The sequence below is a fragment of the Eretmochelys imbricata genome, chromosome 6 (assembly GCF_965152235.1).
Source record: "Eretmochelys imbricata isolate rEreImb1 chromosome 6, rEreImb1.hap1, whole genome shotgun sequence".
NCBI classification, from domain to species: Eukaryota; Metazoa; Chordata; order Testudines; family Cheloniidae; genus Eretmochelys; species Eretmochelys imbricata.
In genome coordinates this window covers 24,295,949-24,318,154 of record NC_135577.1, presented here as the reverse complement: position 1 = coordinate 24,318,154, position 22,206 = coordinate 24,295,949, and the positions used below count along the sequence as shown (strand labels likewise).

General features: G+C 44.4%; 1 protein-coding gene across 1 annotated transcript in view; it reads left to right on the top strand.

Moving 5' to 3' along the window:
* Positions 1–18,211, top strand: part of MUC6 (mucin 6, oligomeric mucus/gel-forming) — a 66,288-nt gene extending 48,077 nt beyond the window's left edge. The window contains 9 exon segments of the mRNA XM_077819941.1: positions 6,572–6,757; positions 7,337–7,576; positions 8,208–8,364; positions 9,228–9,374; positions 10,547–10,569; positions 10,572–10,611; positions 12,617–12,964; positions 17,534–17,778; positions 17,933–18,211. Of these exon segments, the coding sequence (XP_077676067.1) occupies positions 6,572–6,757; positions 7,337–7,576; positions 8,208–8,364; positions 9,228–9,374; positions 10,547–10,569; positions 10,572–10,611; positions 12,617–12,964; positions 17,534–17,778; positions 17,933–18,211 (1,665 nt within the window).
* Positions 18,212–22,206: the final 3,995 nt, after the last annotated feature.

Here is a 22,206-nt window from a genome sequence, read left to right as displayed (position 1 = left end):
ACAGCTCTTCCCCAGTAACCAGTATTAGTTTGGTGGTGGTAGCGGCCATTCCAAGGACCACGGGTGGAATACTTTGTACCTTGGGGAAGTTTTGACCTAAGCTGGTAAAGATAAGCTTAGGAGGTTTTTCATGCAGGTCCCCACATCTGTACCCTAGAGTTCAGAGTGGGGGAGGAACCTTGACATGGTGGCATAGTGGTGGGATTAACCTGAAATCATTTTGAGATCCAGTTGAGATTTTTTGAACTAGAAATACAGATTTTAAAAAGGAATTTTTTTTTCCTGTGGCTTTGAAGCAGCTTTGAAACTGAAAGCATCTTGGGTTTTCCCTGCTTTGTGGCCAAGCAGAGACAAAAGGGGATTATCTTGTGAATTGCAGGTTTTCTTTGCCTGGAGGCAGGGTACTTAACTCCTGCAGGGAAATTCACAGTCTTCCAACCCAGAGGTTTTTTTTTTCTTTTCTTCCTAAAAGTAAATAGGGGGTGTGTGTTCTACCCATTTGCTTTTTCTTTGGGCTGGGTAAGCAGGTTTCCAAGTAGTTTGGAGGTTTTTTGCTTTAAGTTGGGCCCAGAACAGAGACAAGGGAATTGTCTTTTTCTGTAGGCTGACAATCACTATCAGAGAATAGGTATTCTATTCCAGCACAGCAAAATTTTACAGCCAAGTTTTGTTTGTTTATTTCTAAACCTCGGGTGTAAAGTTAGTTAAAAACAGAGAGGTTAGAATGACCAAATCCTCAGCTCGACTACAGCTGGAATTAGCCAAATTTCAGGCTGAGGAAAGACAAAGGGAACATGAAAGACAGATAGAACTCATGCGGCTGAAGAAGGAACAAGAAAGGGAGGCAGAACAACACCAAGCGGCTGCTCACAGGAGAGCTATGGAAGCGAGGGACAAAGAACTGGAGGAGAAGGAAAAAGAGAGGAAGTATGTGGAGGAGATGGAGAAGATAAAGGCTCAGCAGAATATCCCAACAAACCCTAGTAATCCTTCTCCAAGTACCACTTCCCATCCCAGAAAGTTCCCCACCTACAAGGCAGGCGATGATACTGAGGCCTTCCTAGAAAACTTCGAAAGGGCCTGCCTTGGATACAACCTCTCTACTGACCAGTACATGGTAGAGCTGAGGCCGCAGCTCAGTGGACCCTTAGCTGAGGTGGCAGCTGAAATGCCTAAAGAACACATGAACAAGTATGAACTGTTTAAATCCAAGGCGAGAGTCAGAATGGGGATAACACCCGAGCAGTCTCGTCGGAGGTTCAGAGCCCTAAGGTGGAAACCAGACATGTCATTTACCCGACATGCCTACCACATTGTGAAACATTGGGATGCCTGGATATCAGGAGCAAGTGTTGAATCTCCAGTAAATTTGCCCTTCCTAATGCAAATGGAACAGTTCTTAGAGGGTGTTCCTGAGGAAATAGAAAGATACATCCTAGATGGGAAACCCAAAACTGTAATCGAGGCAGGAGAGATTGGAGCCAGATGGGTGGAGGTGGCAGAGAAGAAGAAAACTGGTCGCAGTTGGAGCGGAGACCAGAAGGGACCACCCCAGACCACACCCTATTACCGGGGGCCGCCCAAGGCCCCACCTACCTCCCAAAGAACCCTCCAGACCCCTTATCGTCCTGCCACCCCGTTCTCCAGCAACCCTCCTCGCCCCAGTGACCCGTCAGCTGGACGATGTTTTAAATGTAACGAGCTGGGGCATGTAAAGGCCAACTGCCCCAAGAACCCCAACAGATTACAGTTCATTGCACCGGAATCACACCAGAGGTCCACAGGCCCAGATACTTCCCAGATACCCTTAGAGCGGAGGGAAACTGTGAGTGTGGGCGGGAAGAAGGTCACCGCGTGGAGGGACACCGGAGCACAAGTGTCAGCTATCCATGCTTCCTTAGTGGACCCCAATTTAATCAACCCAGAGATCCAAGTGACGATTCAACCCTTCAAGTCCAACTCTTTCAATTTGCCTACAGCCAAGTTGCCTGTCCAGTACAAGGGCTGGTCAGGAATGTGGACTTTTGCAGTCTATGATGATTATCCCATCCCCATGCTGTTGGGGGAAGACTTGGCCAATCATGTGAAGCAGGCCAAGAGGGTGGGAACGGTCACCCGCAGCCAGGCTAAACAAGCCGTGAGGCCTAGCTCTGTTCCGGAAACTGCTATCAGGACCCAGTCAGAGGTGATGGACCTGGACCTTAGGCCAATGTCTGCAACAGCAGTAGTGGATCCAGTCCCAGAGACCCAGACGGAACCAGTCCCAGAACCGGAACCAGCCGAACAACCAACACCAGACCCTGTGTCAGCACTGAATCCAGTACTTGCAACCTCAACACCAGAGGGCCCCACTGAACCTGAACTGGCAGCAGCCGATAACCCTACACAAGAGGCTCAGCCGGAGCCTGAATCCCAACATAGTGCACCAGCGGAGAGCGGTTCACAGTCAACAGAAACAGCTCCATCCCCTATATTGCTTCCAGAGGGACCAAGCCTAGGTCCACAATCCAATGAGGGACTGATGTCTCCAGCATCAAGGGAACAGTTCCAGACCGAACAGGAAGCAGATGAAAGCCTCCAGAGAGCTTGGACAGCGGCACGGAGCAACCCACCGCCTCTCAGCTCTTCTAATCGATCCAGGTTTGTTGTAGAAAGAGGACTTTTATACAAGGAAACTCTTTCTGGTGGACACCAGGAAGACTGGCATCCTCAGAGACAGTTGGTAGTTCCAACTAAATACCGGGCCAAGCTCTTGAGCTTAGCCCACGATCACCCTAGTGGCCATGCTGGGGTGAACAGGACCAAAGACCGTTTGGGGGGGTCATTCCACTGGGAGGGAATGGGAAAGGATGTTTCTACCTATGTCCAGTCTTGTGAGGTGTGCCAAAGAGTGGGAAAACCCCAAGACCAGGTCAAAGCCCCTCTACAACCACTCCCCATCATTGAAGTTCCATTTCAGCGAGTAGCTGTGGATATTCTGGGTCCTTTTCCGAAAAAGACACCCAGAGGAAAGCAGTACATACTGACTTTCATGGATTTTGCCACCCGATGGCCGGAAGCAGTAGCTCTAAGCAACACCAGGGCTAAAAGTGTGTGCCAGGCACTAGCAGACATTTTTGCCAGGGTAGGTTGGCCCTCCGACATCCTCACCGATGCAGGGACTAATTTCCTGGCAGGAACTATGAAAAACCTTTGGGAAGCTCATGGGGTAAATCACTTGGTTGCCACTCCTTACCACCATCAAACAAATGGCATGGTGGAGAAGTTTAATGGAACTTTGGGGGCCATGATACGTAAATTCGTAAATGAGCACTCCAATGATTGGGACCTAGTGTTGCAGCAGTTGCTCTTTGCCTACAGAGCTGTACCACATCCCAGTTTAGGGTTTTCCCCATTTGAACTTGTATATGGCCGTGAGGTTAAGGGGCCATTGCAGTTGGTGAAGCAGCAATGGGAGGGATTTACACCTTCTCCAGGAACTAACATTCTGGACTTTGTAACCAACCTACAAAACACCCTCCGAACCTCTTTAGCCCTTGCTAAAGAAAACTTACAGGATGCTCAAAAAGAGCAAAAAGCCTGGTATGATAAACATGCCAGAGAGCGTTCCTTCAAAGTAGGAGACCAGGTCATGGTCTTAAGGGCGCTCCAGGCCCATAAAATGGAAGCATCGTGGGAAGGGCCATTCACGGTCCAGGAGCGCCTGGGAGCTGTTAATTATCTCATAGCATTCCCCACCTCCAACCGAAAGCCTAAGGTGTACCATATTAATTCTCTAAAGCCCTTTTATTCCAGAGGATTAAAGGTTTGTCAGTTTACAGCCCAGGGAGAAGATGATGCTGAGTGGCCTGAAGGTGTCTACTACGAAGGGAAATGTGCTGGTGGTGTGGAAGAGGTGAACCTCTCCATGACCCTTGGGCGTATGCAGCGACAGCAGATCCAGGAGCTGTGCACTAGCTACGCGCCAACGTTCTCAGCCACCCCAGGACTGACTGAACGGGCATACCACTCCATTGACACAGTGGATGCTCACCCAATTAGGGTCCAACCTTACCGGGTGTCTCCTCAAGCTAAAACTGCTATAGAACGGGAGATCCAGGATATGTTACAGATGGGTGTAATCCGCCCCTCTGAAAGTGCATGGGCATCTCCAGTGGTTCTAGTTCCCAAACCAGATGGGGAAATACGTTTTTGCGTGGACTACCGTAAGCTAAATGCTGTAACTCGCCCAGACAACTATCCAATGCCACGCACAGATGAACTGTTAGAGAAACTGGGACGGGCCCAGTTCATCTCTACCTTGGACTTAACAAAGGGGTACTGGCAGGTACCGCTAGATGAATCTGCCAAGGAAAGGTCAGCCTTCATCACACATCTCGGGCTGTATGAATTTAATGTACTCCCTTTCGGGCTGCGAAATGCACCCGCCACTTTCCAAAGACTTGTAGATGGTCTCCTAGCGGGATTAGGAGAATATGCAGTCGCCTACCTTGACGACGTGGCCATATTTTCGGATTCCTGGGCAGACCACCTGGAACATCTACAAAAAGTCCTTGAGCGCATAAGGGAGGCAGGACTAACTGTTAAGGCTAAGAAGTGTCAAATAGGCCTAAACAGAGTGACTTACCTTGGACACCAGGTGGGTCAAGGAACTATCAGCCCCCTACAGGCCAAAGTGGATGCTATCCAAAAGTGGCCTGTCCCAAAGTCAAAGAAACAGGTTCAATCCTTCTTAGGCTTGGCTGGTTATTACAGACGATTTGTACCGCACTACAGCCAAATCGCTGCCCCACTGACAGACCTAACCAAAAAGAAACAGCCAAATGCTGTTCAGTGGACCGGAAAGTGTCAGAAGGCCTTTAACAAGCTTAAAGCGACACTCATGTCTGACCCTGTACTAAGGGCCCCAGACTTTGACAAACCGTTCCTAGTAACCACAGATGCATCCGAGCGTGGTGTGGGAGCAGTTTTAATGCAGAAAGGACCTGATCAAGAATTCCACCCTGTAGTGTTTCTCAGCAAAAAACTGTCTGAGAGGGAAAGCAACTGGTCAGTCACTGAAAAAGAATGTTATGCCATTGTCTACGCTCTGGAAAAGCTACGCCCATATGTTTGGGGACGGCGTTTCCACCTGCAAACCGACCATGCTGCACTGAAGTGGCTTCACACCGTCAAAGAAACTAACAAAAAACTTCTTCGGTGGAGTTTAGCTCTCCAAGATTTTGATTTCGACATCCAACACATCTCAGGAGCTTCTAACAAAGTGGCTGATGCACTCTCCCGTGAAAGTTTCCCAGAATCAACTGGTTAAAATCGTCCTTAAGATGTGGAAAATATTGTTAGTCTTTATGTACTTGGTAGTATATTTAGAGATGCATGTGTCTTATTAACTCTGTTTTTCCTAGAGCTCCAGGAAGAAATCCCAGCCAGTGTTTCACCCTAGCTGAGATTTGGGGGGCGTGTCATAAATATAAGGGGAAGGGTAAACACCTTTGAAATTCCTCCTGGCCAGGGGAAAGCTCCTCTCACCTGTAAAGGGTTAAGAAGCTAAAGGTAACCTCGCTGGCACCTGACCAAAATGACCAATGAGGAGACAAGATACTTTCAAAAGCTGGGAGGAGGGAGAGAAACAAAGGGTCTGTGTCTGTCTGTATGCTGCTTTTGCCAGGGACAGAACAGGAATGGAGTCTTAGAACTTTTAGTAAGTAATCTAGCTAGGTATGTGTTAGATTATGATTTCTTTAAATGGCTGAGAAAAGAATTGTGCTGAATAGAATAACTATTTCTGTCTGTGTATCTTTTTTGTAACTTAAGGTTTTGCCTAGAGGGGTTCTCTATGTTTTTGAATCTAATTACCCTGTAAGATATCTACCATCCTGATTTTACAGGGGGGATTTCTTTATTTCTATTTACTTCTATTTTCTATTAAAAGTCTTCTTGTAAAAAACTGAATGCTTTTTCATTGTTCTCAGATCCAAGGGTTTGGGTCTGTGGTCACCTATGCAAATTGGTGAGGCTTTTTACCAAACCTTGTCCAGGAAGTGGGGTGCAGGGTTTTGGGAAGTATTTTGGGGGGAAGGACGCGTCCAAACAGCTCTTCCCCAGTAACCAGTATTAGTTTGGTGGTGGTAGCGGCCATTCCAAGGACCACGGGTGGAATACTTTGTACCTTGGGGAAGTTTTGACCTAAGCTGGTAAAGATAAGCTTAGGAGGTTTTTCATGCAGGTCCCCACATCTGTACCCTAGAGTTCAGAGTGGGGGAGGAACCTTGACACTGACTTAGTGCTGTCTACATGGGGGGTTAGGTCAGTACAACTACATCACTCAGGGTTATACTGCTATAGGTCTGTAGTATAGACCAGACTTCAGGCAGAGATGCTCATCGTCTAAGGACTGTGACTCAGCTGACAATAACTATTTCTCCAAGATCTAACCACAGTCAATCAGTTCAGAAAAACAGAGAAATGACAATCTGTAGCAGCACCCTTTAGTGATTCCTGGTAATGTTATGAAGACAGAAAGGGACATACTGAGAGATATATTATAACTTACAGGCCAATTTGCTTTCAGAATATGACACTTATACTGGCAGAGGGAACCTACCTTGTATATGGGGACAATCCTCTGACACAATTCCACGTGAAAAAGAATGCCCTTCACCTGATGTTCGATATCATTATCCCAGGAAAATACAACATGACTCTTATCTGGAACAAGCACATGAATATTTTCATCAAGATCTTCAGAGAAGCACAGGTAATTCAGAGTAACTTCCTAATAAACTTTCCTTAACTTCCTTAGTTAAATACATTTACACCCACATTCAAATCAAACTGCACATGATGGCAATTGTAACAACTTGCTACAGCAGCAGGGGTCTCCTAGGAAGGCCTCTCATAAATCCCATCCCTCCTGGAGCAGCAGAGATCTTCACTGGATGCTGCTTATTAGCTGCTTAACCAACTTCACAACAACATGAATCTTTGGGCTGATAGCTCATGTGTTGTCCAAATGACAACACATCCTTTCATCCTCCAGAAGGGCAGGGAAATTTGTACAGGGCATTTGAATTTATTTTGACCTCATAAAGGTGCAAATTATATCTCTGTGTGTGAACACTATTGAGGAAGAACTCCACTGTTTCCTTACTTTGTTCATTTAATGAGAAAGGCTGTACAAACAAAAAACTAACAGTATGTGGCACAGTATTTACAGATTGCAATCATGGATCAGAAACAGGAAGTAGTGCAGATAACAGAAAGAGAATTCAGACAATTGGTTGTAATTAGCAAATAGGGGGCAACCTAATATTAATGCTTTCGTTTCTTCATCTAGGATCACCTCTGCGGTTTGTGTGGGAATTACAATGGGAACATGAGAGATGACTTTGAAACCCGAAGCAAATACGTGGCAGCAAATGAACTGGAGTTTGTAAATTCTTGGAAGGAAAATCCTATGTGTGGGGATGTGTTCTTTGTAGTTGATCCCTGTAGCAAGAACCCTTATCGTAAAGCTTGGGCAGAGAGGAAGTGTTCCATCATCAACAGCCAGGTCTTTGCTCCATGTCACAGTAAGGTAAGCAAGTTTTTGACCTTCTTTACACATAGTCTACAGTATTCCAAAAGATGATCCCCTCACACTTCAATATGTACCTTCCTCCTCCCCGGGATGCATTAATGCCACATGCATGAAATGTATTCTTGCACCTGCTTCACTTTAATATTTTGTACCTCCTGTTTGTAAATGGTCTTCGAGAAGTGAGCTCAAGTGAGAAATGTGAACAGTGTTCATGTGTGTCCGTGCAGGGTATGAAACTGCTGAACATAAGTGCCTCTATTTGAGCTGATGTGTTTTGCTGCCTAATCACATGGAAACTATATAGCTGTTGAAGTACACATATGGATCTAGAGATATCCTTCAAAATGTCATAATTTTCTATTGATATTTTGCAGTGCCTAAGTGCCTAAAGATAACAATTTGAATTGGAATTGTGTTATTGCTGTGCTTATTTTACTGCACAACGACGACAGGAATAATTCATACTCTCACTTAGCGGAGCAGATTGTGTTCTGAATGTCTCTCCCTTTACCCTGAGCTAACATCTGTAGTTTAGCCCAGCTAGAAACAGGAAAGAAACTTTATTGACCAATGCACAGGTACAAGAGAATCCTGGTTAACTAACGTATTCCTTCTCTCTCAACCCAAGGTATACCGTATGCCTTATTATGATGCCTGTGTCCGAGACTCCTGTGGGTGTGACACTGGAGGAGACTGTGAATGCATGTGTGATGCCATTGCAGTGTATGCCAAGGCATGCTTAGATGTGGGTGTCTGCATTGACTGGAGAGCCCCAGAGTTCTGTCGTAAGTTTCTTGAACACCTTTAAAAACCAACACACGATTTTTATTACAATATTTATTGTTTTCAGTTCATTCTACACTTTGACCCACGGTAAAGGAACACGTTATTATTATAGGGTTAAGGTGCATTGATGGGGCAGCATGGGGGGATTGCTTGTGCAGCCATTTCCCATGTTGTATCTGCGCTCTCGATAAATGGACGACTTCATCCTCTAGTGCTCGTAACTTTGCACATTTCGTCAGCATTAACCTCACCAGAAACGCATTACCGTGTCATGGAGAAATGAGGGAGAAAAATCTAGCAGTCACAAATAATAATCTTGCAATACAGTTTCCCTGTTGCTCCTGCAGAACTGACAGCCAACTAGCCAGTAGAGGGAACACAATATTGTAAAACAAATAAACAAACAAACAAAACCTGTTCTCATAGTTGTGATGAAATCATCTTTGTGCGGATTGCAAGGAAATAACAGAGAAAGCTATGTTGGCTGAGGCTCCATAAAGCAGGGAAAAATGATCAATGGTTGCTATATAGAAAAAATGTTATGCACAGGCTTCACAGAGTATTATAAACAAACCTTTAAAGCTACAGTTCTTGATAGCTTCCATTTAACACATCAATATATTATACATGACAAATATCTAAATGCCTGTGTCTGCCCCTTTTCTTATGAAAGGAGGAAATTAACTCACACCTCACTGGAACACAGATTCAAATCAGTTCACCCACAGCGGAGGATGGGGGGCTCACATCGAGTCACCAAGTACTGCTGAGTCGCTTTCTTCTTCCTATTCTGAATCCTTTGAGGAATTACATTCCATAAATTGAAAAATTCAACCTTCTATTCTGTTTTTGCTTTTTTCAGCTGTCTATTGTGACTACTACAACACACACCAAAAGTCAGGCAGTGAGGGCACCTACAGCTACAATTACTGGGATGAACAAAATTGCACCTGGCATTACCGACCTTGTAATTGCCCGCAACAAAACTACAAATATGTCAACATTGAAGGTAATGATTTCACAGTTTCTGGGTTAGCTGCACTTTTGACCACCCTCCCACCCTAGGTCTTCCTCGAGGACACCCACTTATGGTTTCAAGCTCCTAGCCATCACGCTTCTCAGGCAGAGATCCATGCCCTCTCTCCCTCCAGACTGGGGGTTTAGGCTTGCGGTCCCTCTCCACTTCACTGTGATTTCCCCAGCAGGTTGGACCCGGGTCCAGTACCTGTGATTAACCTTTCTCCAGGGGCTACAGCAGTGTATACCAGTTACCACTAAGGTTCACAAAAACAAACACATACAAACAATAAAAGTTCCTGTATGCATGCTAAAAACTTCTCAGAGGTCACCCATCAGCCTTATAGGGTCCTAGTAAGCCAAAGTTCTTCCAACTCTTCCACAAGGGTCCTGTCCATTTGCTGAATCAGAAGAAGGCCCTGTGTTAGTTTAAACTCAGACATTTTATACCAGAAGTCCATTCTTTGTCTGGTGGTCTCTGGAAAACCCAGTTTGAACAAGTATATGCAAGCTCACTTGGGTGTGACACCTCTCCAGAGGTGTTTACAACCTGAGTGACTCACCTTAATCACACGTCACTGGTTTTGGTTCCTGGAGGAGCTGTGGTAACCTCCCCACCTGGAGTTGCATACAATGCGTGGCCTATAGTGTTATATAAACCATTCATTAATTTAATACAATATGGTGCCCAAAGATATTGTATGTGGTTGCAATATCCGTCACAATAACTTTATAAAGCTGAAAATAATAACACAATAGTTATTTTTACTGTATTAACCAGTGGTTAAGGCAATGATGTTTTCGTTAGCATAATTTTTGGAGCAGTGGTTACAGAGTCTTACTTTGTAGTATGTTCATCTTCACCTTCTCTACTAATATCACAATGAATAAGTAATTGACATAGAATCCATAGTACACTGAGTGCTTGAATGAGCTCAGCCTGTCTTGAATGTGAAGCTTCTAATTCCTACCATATCAAGGGAAATTGCCTTAGGAATTTGGAGATGCCACTGGTTAAATGACAGACACAGCTTGTGGTCAATACATGTTCATTTATGTTAACTTCATATTATTATATTAGTACCTACATGTTTAGGAAGAAAGGTTATAGAAAACTGCTATTATCTGAGGACTGAATAATGTACTTCTCTCCCCAATCTCCAGGCTGTTACAACTGCTCGCCACAATGAATACTTTTGATCATGAGGAGAGACAGTGCAAGCCTTGCAGTAAGTAGAGATTTGTACAGTCACGCTCATTCTCTGCAAAAGCCAGAAGCATTACAAATTGAATAAGCTGAATCCTTTGAAGGAGGAGTTTGTTCTTAAGAGCTATCGATTAATGATGACTGCTCATCCAAGCACTGGTAATAATTGTGTTGCTCTACTGCGAACTCGTCACCAGATGGTTAAATGAAAACAGGCAACTAAAAAAACACCAGGCTCTGAGGCATTGTAAATTCAATCGTAGTTGGAATGCTCGCGATGCTTTTAATAGTTGTGATGAAAGGTTACCCTCATTCTAAGCTTGAGCATTTTATAAACATCTCAGTGCTCCTGAAAATAACTGCTTCCTGACACCTTTCCCACAGTGAGTGGAGTTCTGGCACTGGACAGAATCCAGTTCCTAGACTTTATCTAACAAGTTCCCTTTTCGAACATGCCTGCTTGTTATTACTTTTGAAAATCTTTACCTCTAAGTGGTGCCCCTGTATCACAGTGATGGGGAATCTTATAAAAACATAGATAGGTAGATAATATTACAGATAGGCTCAAAGCTGCAAAATTTGGATCTGCATCCAGATGTTGCATCCAGGGTAATTTCCATGTTATACAATAACAACCTTCATTCCAGGCTCCTAGTTATTGGGGCTATACCATGCTGCAGAGAAAATCCATATTGTAGCATTTTCCTGAGAAATAAAGCTATCCTTAAACATGAATATAGTGACAAAGATAGCAAAAGCATGGTCATTCAAACAAAGTACTGATTTCCTCAATATTGTTTATTTCTACCAAAATAAGATTTGCAATGAAATGTATAAGAATTGAGCATTTTCAGGGATGTCTTGCTGACTGTTGCAATTCTTTCATTTTTCACTCATTCTGTAAACTCTCCCTTTGGAATAGCTTCTTAATTTGTTTTCATTCACATATTAAAACCTTTCTTCTATCTTACACAACAGGACATGAGCCCACCAGGAAGACCCCTGAAACCTCTACACCTTCAACAGGTTAGTTCTGTAGTCAGTGGAAATAATATGTGATATAATAGTCAGATATTATCTTCCAGATATCTATATTTATTGACTTCTCATTTTCAATAGTAAGCACTTTTTTGTCCTTGTAAGATTATTCCACTTTCCTCTGAAATGCTTAAGATGCAATAATGATATGTATCCTGGCATTACATGAAACTCTCTTGAATGTTTTGTCTTAAATTCAGAAGGAAGTTATAGCGGGATTGTGATTACTGAATGCTTCAAGATATTAGCAATGAGATAGCTCTACTGGTTAAAATTCAGGACAAGCTGAGATTGACAAAAGACAATTATCACCTGACTTGGCCTGCTTCTATATGAAATTAATCAGTAGTCTCAGCCCAGTTCTTAGTGGAGAGGTGTATGCATCACAATTGTGACTAATTGGTAGTCTTCAGAGACTAATGACTGATCAGGCCTGGAGAGCAAACAGTCTCTCAATCTTAGAAGTGCTCATTCTACATAACAGTCAAGACATACTTGTCCAATATGTTAAAGAGATCTAAAGTTGCTGACCCTTGCACTTGCGCGGAATTCCTATGTCGTCACTGGAACGCAAAACAAGTGTATGTCTGTGTAAAATCAAGGCCAATGGAAGGGCAGTGTGGAAAAGATTACAGTGCCAACTGACCACACTGTAAAATTCAGAGGATAATAGACTAATTTCCATAGCTCTTAGTCAGTATTATTTAAGACTGCTGAAATAACTTAAAAGTATATTGAAGAAAGAAAAAATGAATAAAGTTTTTGTGACATCTTCCTACTCTGGGTCATTTGTCAGTACATTATTAAGTGACAGAGAAGGGGAGAGTAGTTAAGTTATGTCAAATTGTATATGTATAATAAAAGATATTTGTAATATTGCTTCTTCCTCAAATCATTTGTCTATTCATATGACATGTATTCATAGAAATTCATTACTAAAAATTATTTCTTGTGCTCAATATCCACATTTGTATTATTTTCTTTTGTAGTAACGACAACGGTACAAACTAAAACACCAAGAAGCTCTACTACAGTTGAAACACCAACTACTACCATATCACCAACAGCCACTCCATCCACAGGGTCCACCACGCACACTATTTTAAGCACTACACCAACCACCCTATCTACTACAAAAGTAACCATAAAAACAACACCTGTCACAATCAAATCCACTACTCGCTCCATACCAGTAACCACTATTACGAAAAAGACAACACTGTCAACTACCCCAATCGTAACATTAACTGAGATTACTACACCAATAACCACCACCAAAACAACCATATCACCAACCTCAGAAACACCAATCACCCCTACAGTCATCTCAACAACCGGTACGTTGTTTCATTTTTTTTCTCATTACTGCCATTGTTTCTAATAAATTACATTTATCGAATTGTCTGCATGTTTAAAAAAAAGTACATTAAGAAAAACTTGCGTAGGCTGCATAATGGAAACATTTAAAAGTGTGAAGAATATGGGGTTTTGTGTCACTGTGAAATTTAATCCATATTCAAGAAAGACTGAGCTTATGAAAGACAGAGGAAGCGCCACCAATTTTACCTAGACTTAATTCCCATCCTGTTATACAAATTGTACACTCAATACTGTGCTTTTTTAAAAATAAAAAAGTTATTCCCCATCCTTAGATTTTTGTAATATAAATCATTTATGCCTAGAGAACTGAAAATCTTACCTATTCAAATAGCACTGAAGATATTAACAATTAATGTTGTGTTTGTTATACAAATGCCATGAGAGTGAAACTTTATTATGAACAGCAGAGAACTCTAATATCAGTTTGTCACGCCCTAAAATAAATACTAAAAGTAGGAGCATCCTCAACTTGCAAGAGCTGCGACTGCAGAGAAAGTCGTGATCTGTACCAGACTTGGACATGAGCAATGCAGATAGCATCTTAAGGGAATTTAGCTTCTAAAACATGGTTATTTACCTGTATTGTAACTATTGTTCTTCGAGAGGTGATGCAGATGTGTATTCCATGTGGGCGTGCATGCACCCAGAACACAGAAACTAGAGATATTTGCCTAGCAGTATCTATATTGGCAGCATTGCACCTTGTGGCCCTAGTCGGTCCCCTGGCTATATAAGGGCAGCACCTTCCTCACTCTCCTAACTTTCTTTGCACCGAATATCAGGAGTACAGACCCCAGTGCAGTGGGGAACACAGAGAGGGTTGTGGAATACACATCTGCATCGCATCTCGAAGAACTGTTATAATACAGTTAAATAACCTTTTTTTCTTCTTTGAGTGGATGCAGCCATGTATTCCATGTAGGTGACTCACAAATAGTACTGACAGGAGGTGGGGCTTGGAGTCTATTTAAACAAGCACTGCAGGATTGTCTTCCCAAAGTTTTCATCTGAGCTGGATGCAGTAGCAACAGCATAGTGGTTTGGAAACATACGTACAAAGGACCAAGTGGCAGCCCTGAAAATGTCAAATATAGGAATGTCACTTAGAAATGCTGTTGACATTGTCAAGGCCCTCCTGGAATAAGCTCACTCCCTTTGAGGAGGCACAGTCTGAGCTACTCCATACGCTCTCATGATACAGGAAATTATCCACCTGGAGTTCATCTGTGAAGAGACTGCTTACCCCTTCATTTGGTCCATAACAAACAGACAAAATGAAAACCGGAAAGGTTTAGTTCTATCCAAGTAAAAAGCCAAGCATCACCTGACCTCCAACATGTAAAGACACTGCTCATTCGGGGTTGAATGTGGCTCAGGGAAGAATATAGGTTGATATATAACTTGGTCCAAATGAAACTGAGAAAACACTTCAGATAAAAACTTAGGTTGTGGCCACAGGTTTTCTTTGTCTTTGGAAAACTGCATGTAAGAAGACTCTGCTATCAAAGTCAGCAACTCACATACTTTCCTTGCAGATGTTATCGTCACAAGGAAAGCAGCTTTTTGACTCAAAAGGGAGAACGGAAAAGTTGTCAGAGGCTCAAACAGAGGTCTCACAAGAGCAACTAAGACAACGTTAAGATCTGACAAAGGAACTGGTGCTTTCACTGGAGGTTGGAGATGAGTGACTTCTTTCAAGAACCTAACTACCATTGAGTTTGAAAATACCGACTTCCCATGGATGGGTGGATGAAACACTGAAATAACCACCAGGTGCACTCTCAATGAACTAAATGCAAGACCAGAAGACTGGAGATGTACCAGTTACTCCAAGATGTCCTGAATACAAGGCATCTTTGGGTGAATTCCCTGGGATAATGACCACACTGAGAACTGCTTCCATTTGGCCAAATAGGGCATTTTGGTTGAGGCTTTCTACTATTAAGCAAGATTTGCCAGACCAACTCTGAACACCGTTTCTTCTCCTAATCTAACCACACAGCATCCACACCATGAGACGCACGGAGCTGAGCACGGGATGCAAAATCTAAGCATGATGCTGAGTGAGGAGGTCAGGATGAAGAAGAAGAAATATGTGAGGCCTAACAATAATGCAAGGAAGTTGGAGAACCAATACTGTCTCTGCCATGCTGGAGCCATGAGAATGAGCCTGGCACAATCCAATTTCAGCTTGAGAATGACCTGTGGGATGATCAGAATTGGAGGAAAAGCATATAGGAGTGTCAATTCCCAGCTCAAATGAAAAGCATTGGTCAGGGACCCTGGACTGAGACCCCCCCCTACTCCCCGAGAGAAAAACAGACAGCATTTCTTGTTGCTTCTCATGGTAAACAGGCCTATTGTCACACTGTCCGAAACCCCAAAGACAGACTGCAGGACACTAGGCTTCAGAGACCACTCGTGACTTAGGGAGAGATTTCTGCTGAGGTGATCTGCCAGCTGATTCTGGATCCTAGGTAAATGATTGACCATGGGGGGGGTAATGTTATTCCTGATGCAAAACTTCCAGAGTCTGATTGCCTCCTGACACAGCACACTGGAATGTGTTCTCACCTATCTGTTCACATAATACATCACAGTGGTATTGTTAGTAAGGATGTGCACCATTAAGTCACTGATATGGTCTCGAAGGGCCTGTGACACTCAGACACTGTAGGTGACATAGAGCTACAGGTTGCTGATATGCAAAGAAGCTTCCTGTTTCAACCACAGGGCTTGAAATTTCGGCTACCCCAGATGCACTCCCCAACATACTAAAGAGGCATCAGTCACAATAGTTGTGGTCAATGGGCACTAACCAAAGGAAATGCCCTGGCAAACATTGTCCTGAAAGGTCCACCACTGTAAGGAGTCCAGGATCAGCAGAGGAAGTCATACCAGTCTGTCCAAGGGATGACAAGTCAGAGGATAGATCGAATTCAGCCATGTTTGAAGAAGACAAAGGTGCAATCTAGCAAATTGGACTACCCTATGGCCTAGCATATTCACGCATACTTGAGCTGTTGAGAGTGCAGTTCCAAACATAGGTGGTGAATCATGTGGAATCATTCAGTCAGCAGAAACACTTTCAACTATCAGAGTCCCAATATACCTGAATTTTTAAGTTGGGACCAGTGTTTATTTTCTGCTGATTAGGATGAGACCTAAACAGTCAAGTAAGCGTAGCATGAACTGAATATGAGAGAGAACAGCCTCTCTGAACTTGCCCCTCAGTAGCCAATCATCCAGATACTGGAAGATATGAATTCTCCTCTTCCTGAGGTACAGTGTCACTACAATCATGCATTTGGTAAAAACCCAGGGAGCCAAAGACAGACTAAAAGGGATCATGGTGGACTGATAGTGCTGGTCTGCCATGAAAAACCTCCTGTGGCTTAGGAGAATTGCTATGTGGAAATAAGCATCCCAAATCCAGCTGTCTGTGGTAATTGATTTGCAAACATCGTGAAAACAAGCCAGCCTGTTCCTGAACAGGGGGAATGGAGATGGAGAGAGACCATCATTGGATTGCTGTCTTGGACACAAATCGAAATGGCCACTTCCTGGATGCTGAGGAAGGAAGAGCCAGCTAGCCCAATCCTGAACCAGATGTCCTTCATTTCTGAGATCTATGCCGCTTCCTGGGGCAGTCCCACTGTCTTACAGGAAAGGAGGACCACCCGAAGAAATACTGTGAGCAGTATTGCTGGTGTCGCTGCTGACTGCTATAGTGGTATCTCTGTACCGGTGGAATATAAACTCCCAAGGAACCCAAAGTAGCTTGGGAATTCTTAAAAGACTGCAGGGTTTCACTGGTCTTTTCCGAAAACAAAACCCAATCATCAAAAGGTAATTCCTCAGTGACCTGCTGTACATCAGGTGCAATGTCTGAATTCTGCAGCTATGAGGCCCTCCTCACGGTCACATCTGGTGCCGTAATTTTGCCCGAGGCATCTGCCACGTCCGTGGATGACTGTAACAAAGTCTTGGCTACAGTAAAGCCCACTGAAATGAATGCCTTAAACTCGACCCTGGAGGATTCTGGCAACTTGTCCTCAAACTTAGACATGGCCACCCAATTAACAAAGTTGTATTTAGAGAGCAATGCCTGCTGGCTCATGATACACATCTGCAGGAAATAGTAGACCCATCAAGTCCATCATTTTGGACTTCTTGCCCTTAGGCATAGGTTTATACCTTCCCCGTTGTGTCCTGTCATTTTCAGCAATTGCCACAAGAGTTAGGGGCCAGGTGGGAGTAGAAACCCTCAAAACCCTGCATGAGGATGGGGTACCACTTCCCTGCATGTTTTGCTGTGGGAGGCAATGACATGGGAGTATTCCAGAGGGCCTGCAGAAATTCAGCCTGGATGCCTAAGGTAGCGGGCATATGCCTCAGGAAGTCCTGATATGCCTTTAAGACCTCAGGCATAAAGGAAGAGGAGAAGCCTGGCACAGTAGAGTCATCTGGGGAGGACGAAGAAGTGATTTGCTGTGCCAACAATGGATCCTGTTCTTGAACAACAGGAACCAGTCGGATAACCCTGAAGGCTCAGAGGGGACAGGTTCAGTGGTTACTTCTAGCTGCAATGGTTCAGGAACAGGAGACACCAATGGGACTGGTGATCTTGCTGTGGAGTAGGTCAACAAATGGGACCTCAAAGACCAACGACCATCCCAAGGAGGCCACTGGGCAAACAAATATGGCATGCGTGATCAATGGGCACTGGGACAAGAACCCTGTCTTGACTGCAGGAACAACGCCAATCTCGGTACCGATGGTGATCCAGAGATGGTCTCTAGTGCCTAAGGGGTGAGGAAGAAGGGGAGGACAACCCCTGGATTTCAAGGAGTCCTGAAGAGTCCCTGTTGACAACAGGAGAGCCATTCCTGATGAAGCAAACAAACAATTGGACTCATCCAAAGTCCAAAAGGGGGGGCAGCATCAGTGCCAAAGAGGAACAGGGAGTTGGCACCAGTGGTACTGAGCAAGACAAACTTCCACCCAGTACTGGAGGAGGTGCTGGCACTGAGGTCAACAATGGTACCAAGCTCGATGACAGGATCTGCTGCCAGGGCAGTGACTGTGTCAAAGGATGCACTAGCGTTGAGGGGAACTTTGGTGCCAAGCTTGGTGTCAGCCTCAATTCCATTGTGAGTGGTATGAGCTGCAATGCCAATGACCCCGGCAGCTCTGTGATATAGCTTGAAGGTGCCAAAGGCACAATGGAGAGCAAAGTGGTAGAAACTACAGGACTGGAAAACTGCTGAACTAGTGGAGAGTCAGAAAGCGAGAGGCAAAACAGGTCTGAAGCCACCTGATATGCCACCAGTGTGGAGACAGTCTGAGCTGGTGCTGACATCATCACTACTGGACTCAATGGACACCCCCTGGCCAGAACAGGAGTCAATGGTACAGGCTTTCACGGATCTCAAAGCAGTACTGGGGAGCAGTTAAAAGGACATTTTCTATCCCATGTGCCAGAAGGAGTACAGGAGTACAGTATAAGGATGAGAGAGGGCCACTTCTCAATTGTTTCCAAAAAAAATTGCTATTAACCTAGCACAAAGGTGACCTCATCAAAACCCCCTGTTTCTTGTGTTACAATTTTTAGTCATGGTAAGCTCTTCCTCTGCAATCTACCGTTTTCTTATCAACGTCACCATCTCGATTCACATTTCTCCTGCACAGTAACTAAGATGGTAGAAACCCCAACACCAAGAAGTACCAGGAAAACAACACCAACCACATCAGTCTCTACAACGTCCAAAACCACGGCGTCAACAGAGTCCAGCCCAACCTCCTCACCAAAAACAAGTCGAAGAAACACAACTCTGACAACAACTACGCCTTCCACCCACTCTACCGAAACCAGTACAACCGCAACACCAGCTACACCCACAACCCACACTCTCACCACGACTACCTTGTTCACTAGCTCACCGGAGAGCACAACGTTAAAGTCAACCCCGACCATTTCCACTACCTTTACCACACCCACCACAACCACCACACCGACTCCACTCACAACCGTCACTCTGACGACGACGGCCCCGACCACTACTTCATCGGAGAGCACCGCATCTGAGACCACCAGCCCAACCACCGTAAAAACAACTACGCTGACGACAGTTTCTCCAAAGACTACGTCAACTAAGTCCACAACGAGTCCAACACCAACAGGTACACAAACCTCCGCTATAGCAGACTAAAGCCCATTCTTCTGGGAAGTGTATGGTGTAAACACCGCATTTTTCCCCTTCTGTCTAACTTGCTTTTTCTCACAACACAAAGCTCACACTTCCAATATATCCCACCTCCTTTTCAGATTCTTAATCATTAGGAATGCATAGATCCTTGTAGCTATTTCACTCAGACTAATTCCTGGGTACGGACACAGAGGGCAATCCACCCGCTTCATTCCAGTGCAATCCAGTCTCTCTACCTTCCTGAGAAAGGCACATACTGAAAACCATTTCCTCTCAATGGGGCTAAAAGAAAACAGACCCAGAGAGTTTTACGTGGGTTGCAGATACGAGTCAAACAATCTAGGTGCTTTCTCTCTCATTGATGCACTCCAGTCCATGAAATTATGTTTTCCAGTTCGGCCAACTGAACAGCCATGGTGGATGGTTTGATCAGGCCTACTTTCTTTACTCACACTGACAGGATTCAAACTTTATTCTTTTCTTTACCCTCTTGCTTTGCATGAAAAGACTCACCTAGCCATACTACTCCTGTCTCAAGGGGAGAGTTTGTCAATCGGTGGGTAAAATCAGAATTCTAGATCAGCCTTCCTCACCTGCTTTGATTTTAGCCACTCAAAACGATTCAATCTGTCCCGCCCCACTATTTTCCCACCCAATAAACCCCCTTCAAAGGTGTGGATTTTCAACACGGTTGGCAATTAAGTCATTTATTTCAACTGCTGGCCCATTTTCCATTACTAAAGGATGAGAGAGGGCCACTTCTCAATTGTTTACAAAAAAAATTGCTATTTGTCTAGCACAAAGGTGCCCTCACTCTCAAACCCCTCTTTATTGTGTGACAATTATTTAGTCATGGTAAACTCTTCCTCTGCAATCTACCGTTTTCTTGTCAATGTCACCATCTCGATTCACATTTCTCTCTCACAGTAACTAAGACCGTAAAAACCCCAGCACCAAGAAGTACCAGGAAAACAACACCAACCACATCTGTCTCTACAACGTCCAAAACCACGGCGTCAACAGAGTCCAGCCCAACCTCCTCACCAAAAACAAGTCCAAGAAGCACAACTCTGACAACGACTACGCCTTCCACCCACTCTACCGAAACCACTACAACTGCCACACCAGCTACACCCACAACCCACACTCTCACCACGACTACCTTGTCCACTAGCTCACCGGAGAGCACAACGTCAAAGTCAACCCCTACCATTTCCACTACCTTTACCACACCCACCACAACCACCACACCGACTCCACTCACAACCGTCACTCTGACGACGACGGCCCCGACCACTACTTCACCGGAGAGCACCGCATCTGAGACCACCAGCCCAAGCACCGTAAAAACAACTACGCTGACGACAGTTTCTCCAACAACAACCTCAACTACGTCCCCAACGAGGCCAACACTACCAGGTACATTTTAGTCATTGATTTCCTTCTGGACCTGGGCAATTACTGGAATAATAACTCGCTTTTCCACCACATAGGCTTCGTCAGCCAAACATAACCAAAGCGTTACTCTTTGGTTCGGAGATGTCGAAAGGCCAGGGAACATTTTTCTTCATTGGCCTTCCTCTCTGCTCCCCATTCCCCCCTCGCCCCCCACCCAGCTCCTTCTGACATTTCTCTGTTTAGACTAATTGGCAAAGGTCCTCTTCCACAGTGCCCAGCAGTCACTCCCATCTGGGAGAGCAAGGAAGCCCAATCATCTCCACAGGAGGCAGAGCCACATCTCCTTGCTGTGGTACTCACTGCCAAGGAGCATTTTCCACTTAGGCCAATATAATTGCAGAGATTGATGGTTTAGGAAGGCCTACTTCGTTTAGTCCCCTTCCCGGGATTCAACCATTTTCCTTTTCTTGACACTCTTCCTTTGCAGGAAAAGAGCCAACTAAACCTACGACTCCATCCTCACCTGGTGAGTTGACAGTCAGTTTGTAAAATAAGAGTTACAGGTTAGCCTTGCTCGTCTCGATTTTCGACCCTCATATTGAGCCCCTCCAGATAAGGTTGCAAAGACACTAGGGGCAAGGTGCCCTCTGGAAGCTGAAATAGCTCCCTCCACCTACAGTATCTTTTCTGGGCCTAAGAAGCGGACATGGGGTTTCATAGATCTCACTGTGCCCTGATCAGAAGAGCTGAACTGAGGTAGGGAGTTAACAAAGCATGAAGGACTCTACCCTGTGAGGTGAGGAGATCCCAGCTCCCACGCCTAGCTTCAACAAAGGGAGCAGAAAGCATTCAGCATCTTCCAGGAATAGGGACCTAAACTTGCAAGATGAAATAACCCAGCATTCATTTTCTCTCGGTTGGTTAATGTTTGCAAGCATACTCTCTCATAGAAACATTAGGTGGCATAGAGAAGAGAGTACATATCTCTGGAGGTATGGTGTCACCCAGAAAGCTTTAGATCACCGTACCTCAAAGAAGCAACAAACTTAACACAAAACCTTGCACAAAGACATATACTACCGTACAGAAGTCAGACATGCTTTGTTCACACCCGATACATCTTCCATCAGGAGGATTTAAAACACCACAACAGATCACAATGTACTCCTTTCCAGAAATGTCTACGTTTCTTTACAAAACAGTAAATGCACTTCCTTTTATGCAATTTTGTTCTTGTCACAACATTGGCAGTTAAGTTCCTTATTGTCAGTCTTCCCAAATATCACCGTTACTAAAGGTGTGAGGCGGCCACTTCTCAAACGTTGACCCAATTTTCTCCCTTTTAATCTAGCACAAAAGTGCACTCACTCTAAAACCCCTGTTCATAATGATACAATAATTTACTCATAGTAAACTCTTCCTCTGCAATTTGCCATTCTCTTGTCAACGTCAACATCTCGATTCACATTTCCCCCTCACAGTAACTAAGTCCGTAGAAACCCCAACACCAAGAAGTACCAGGAAAACAACACCAACCACTTCTGTCTCTACAACGTCCAAAACCACGGCGTCAACAGAGTCCAGCCCAACCT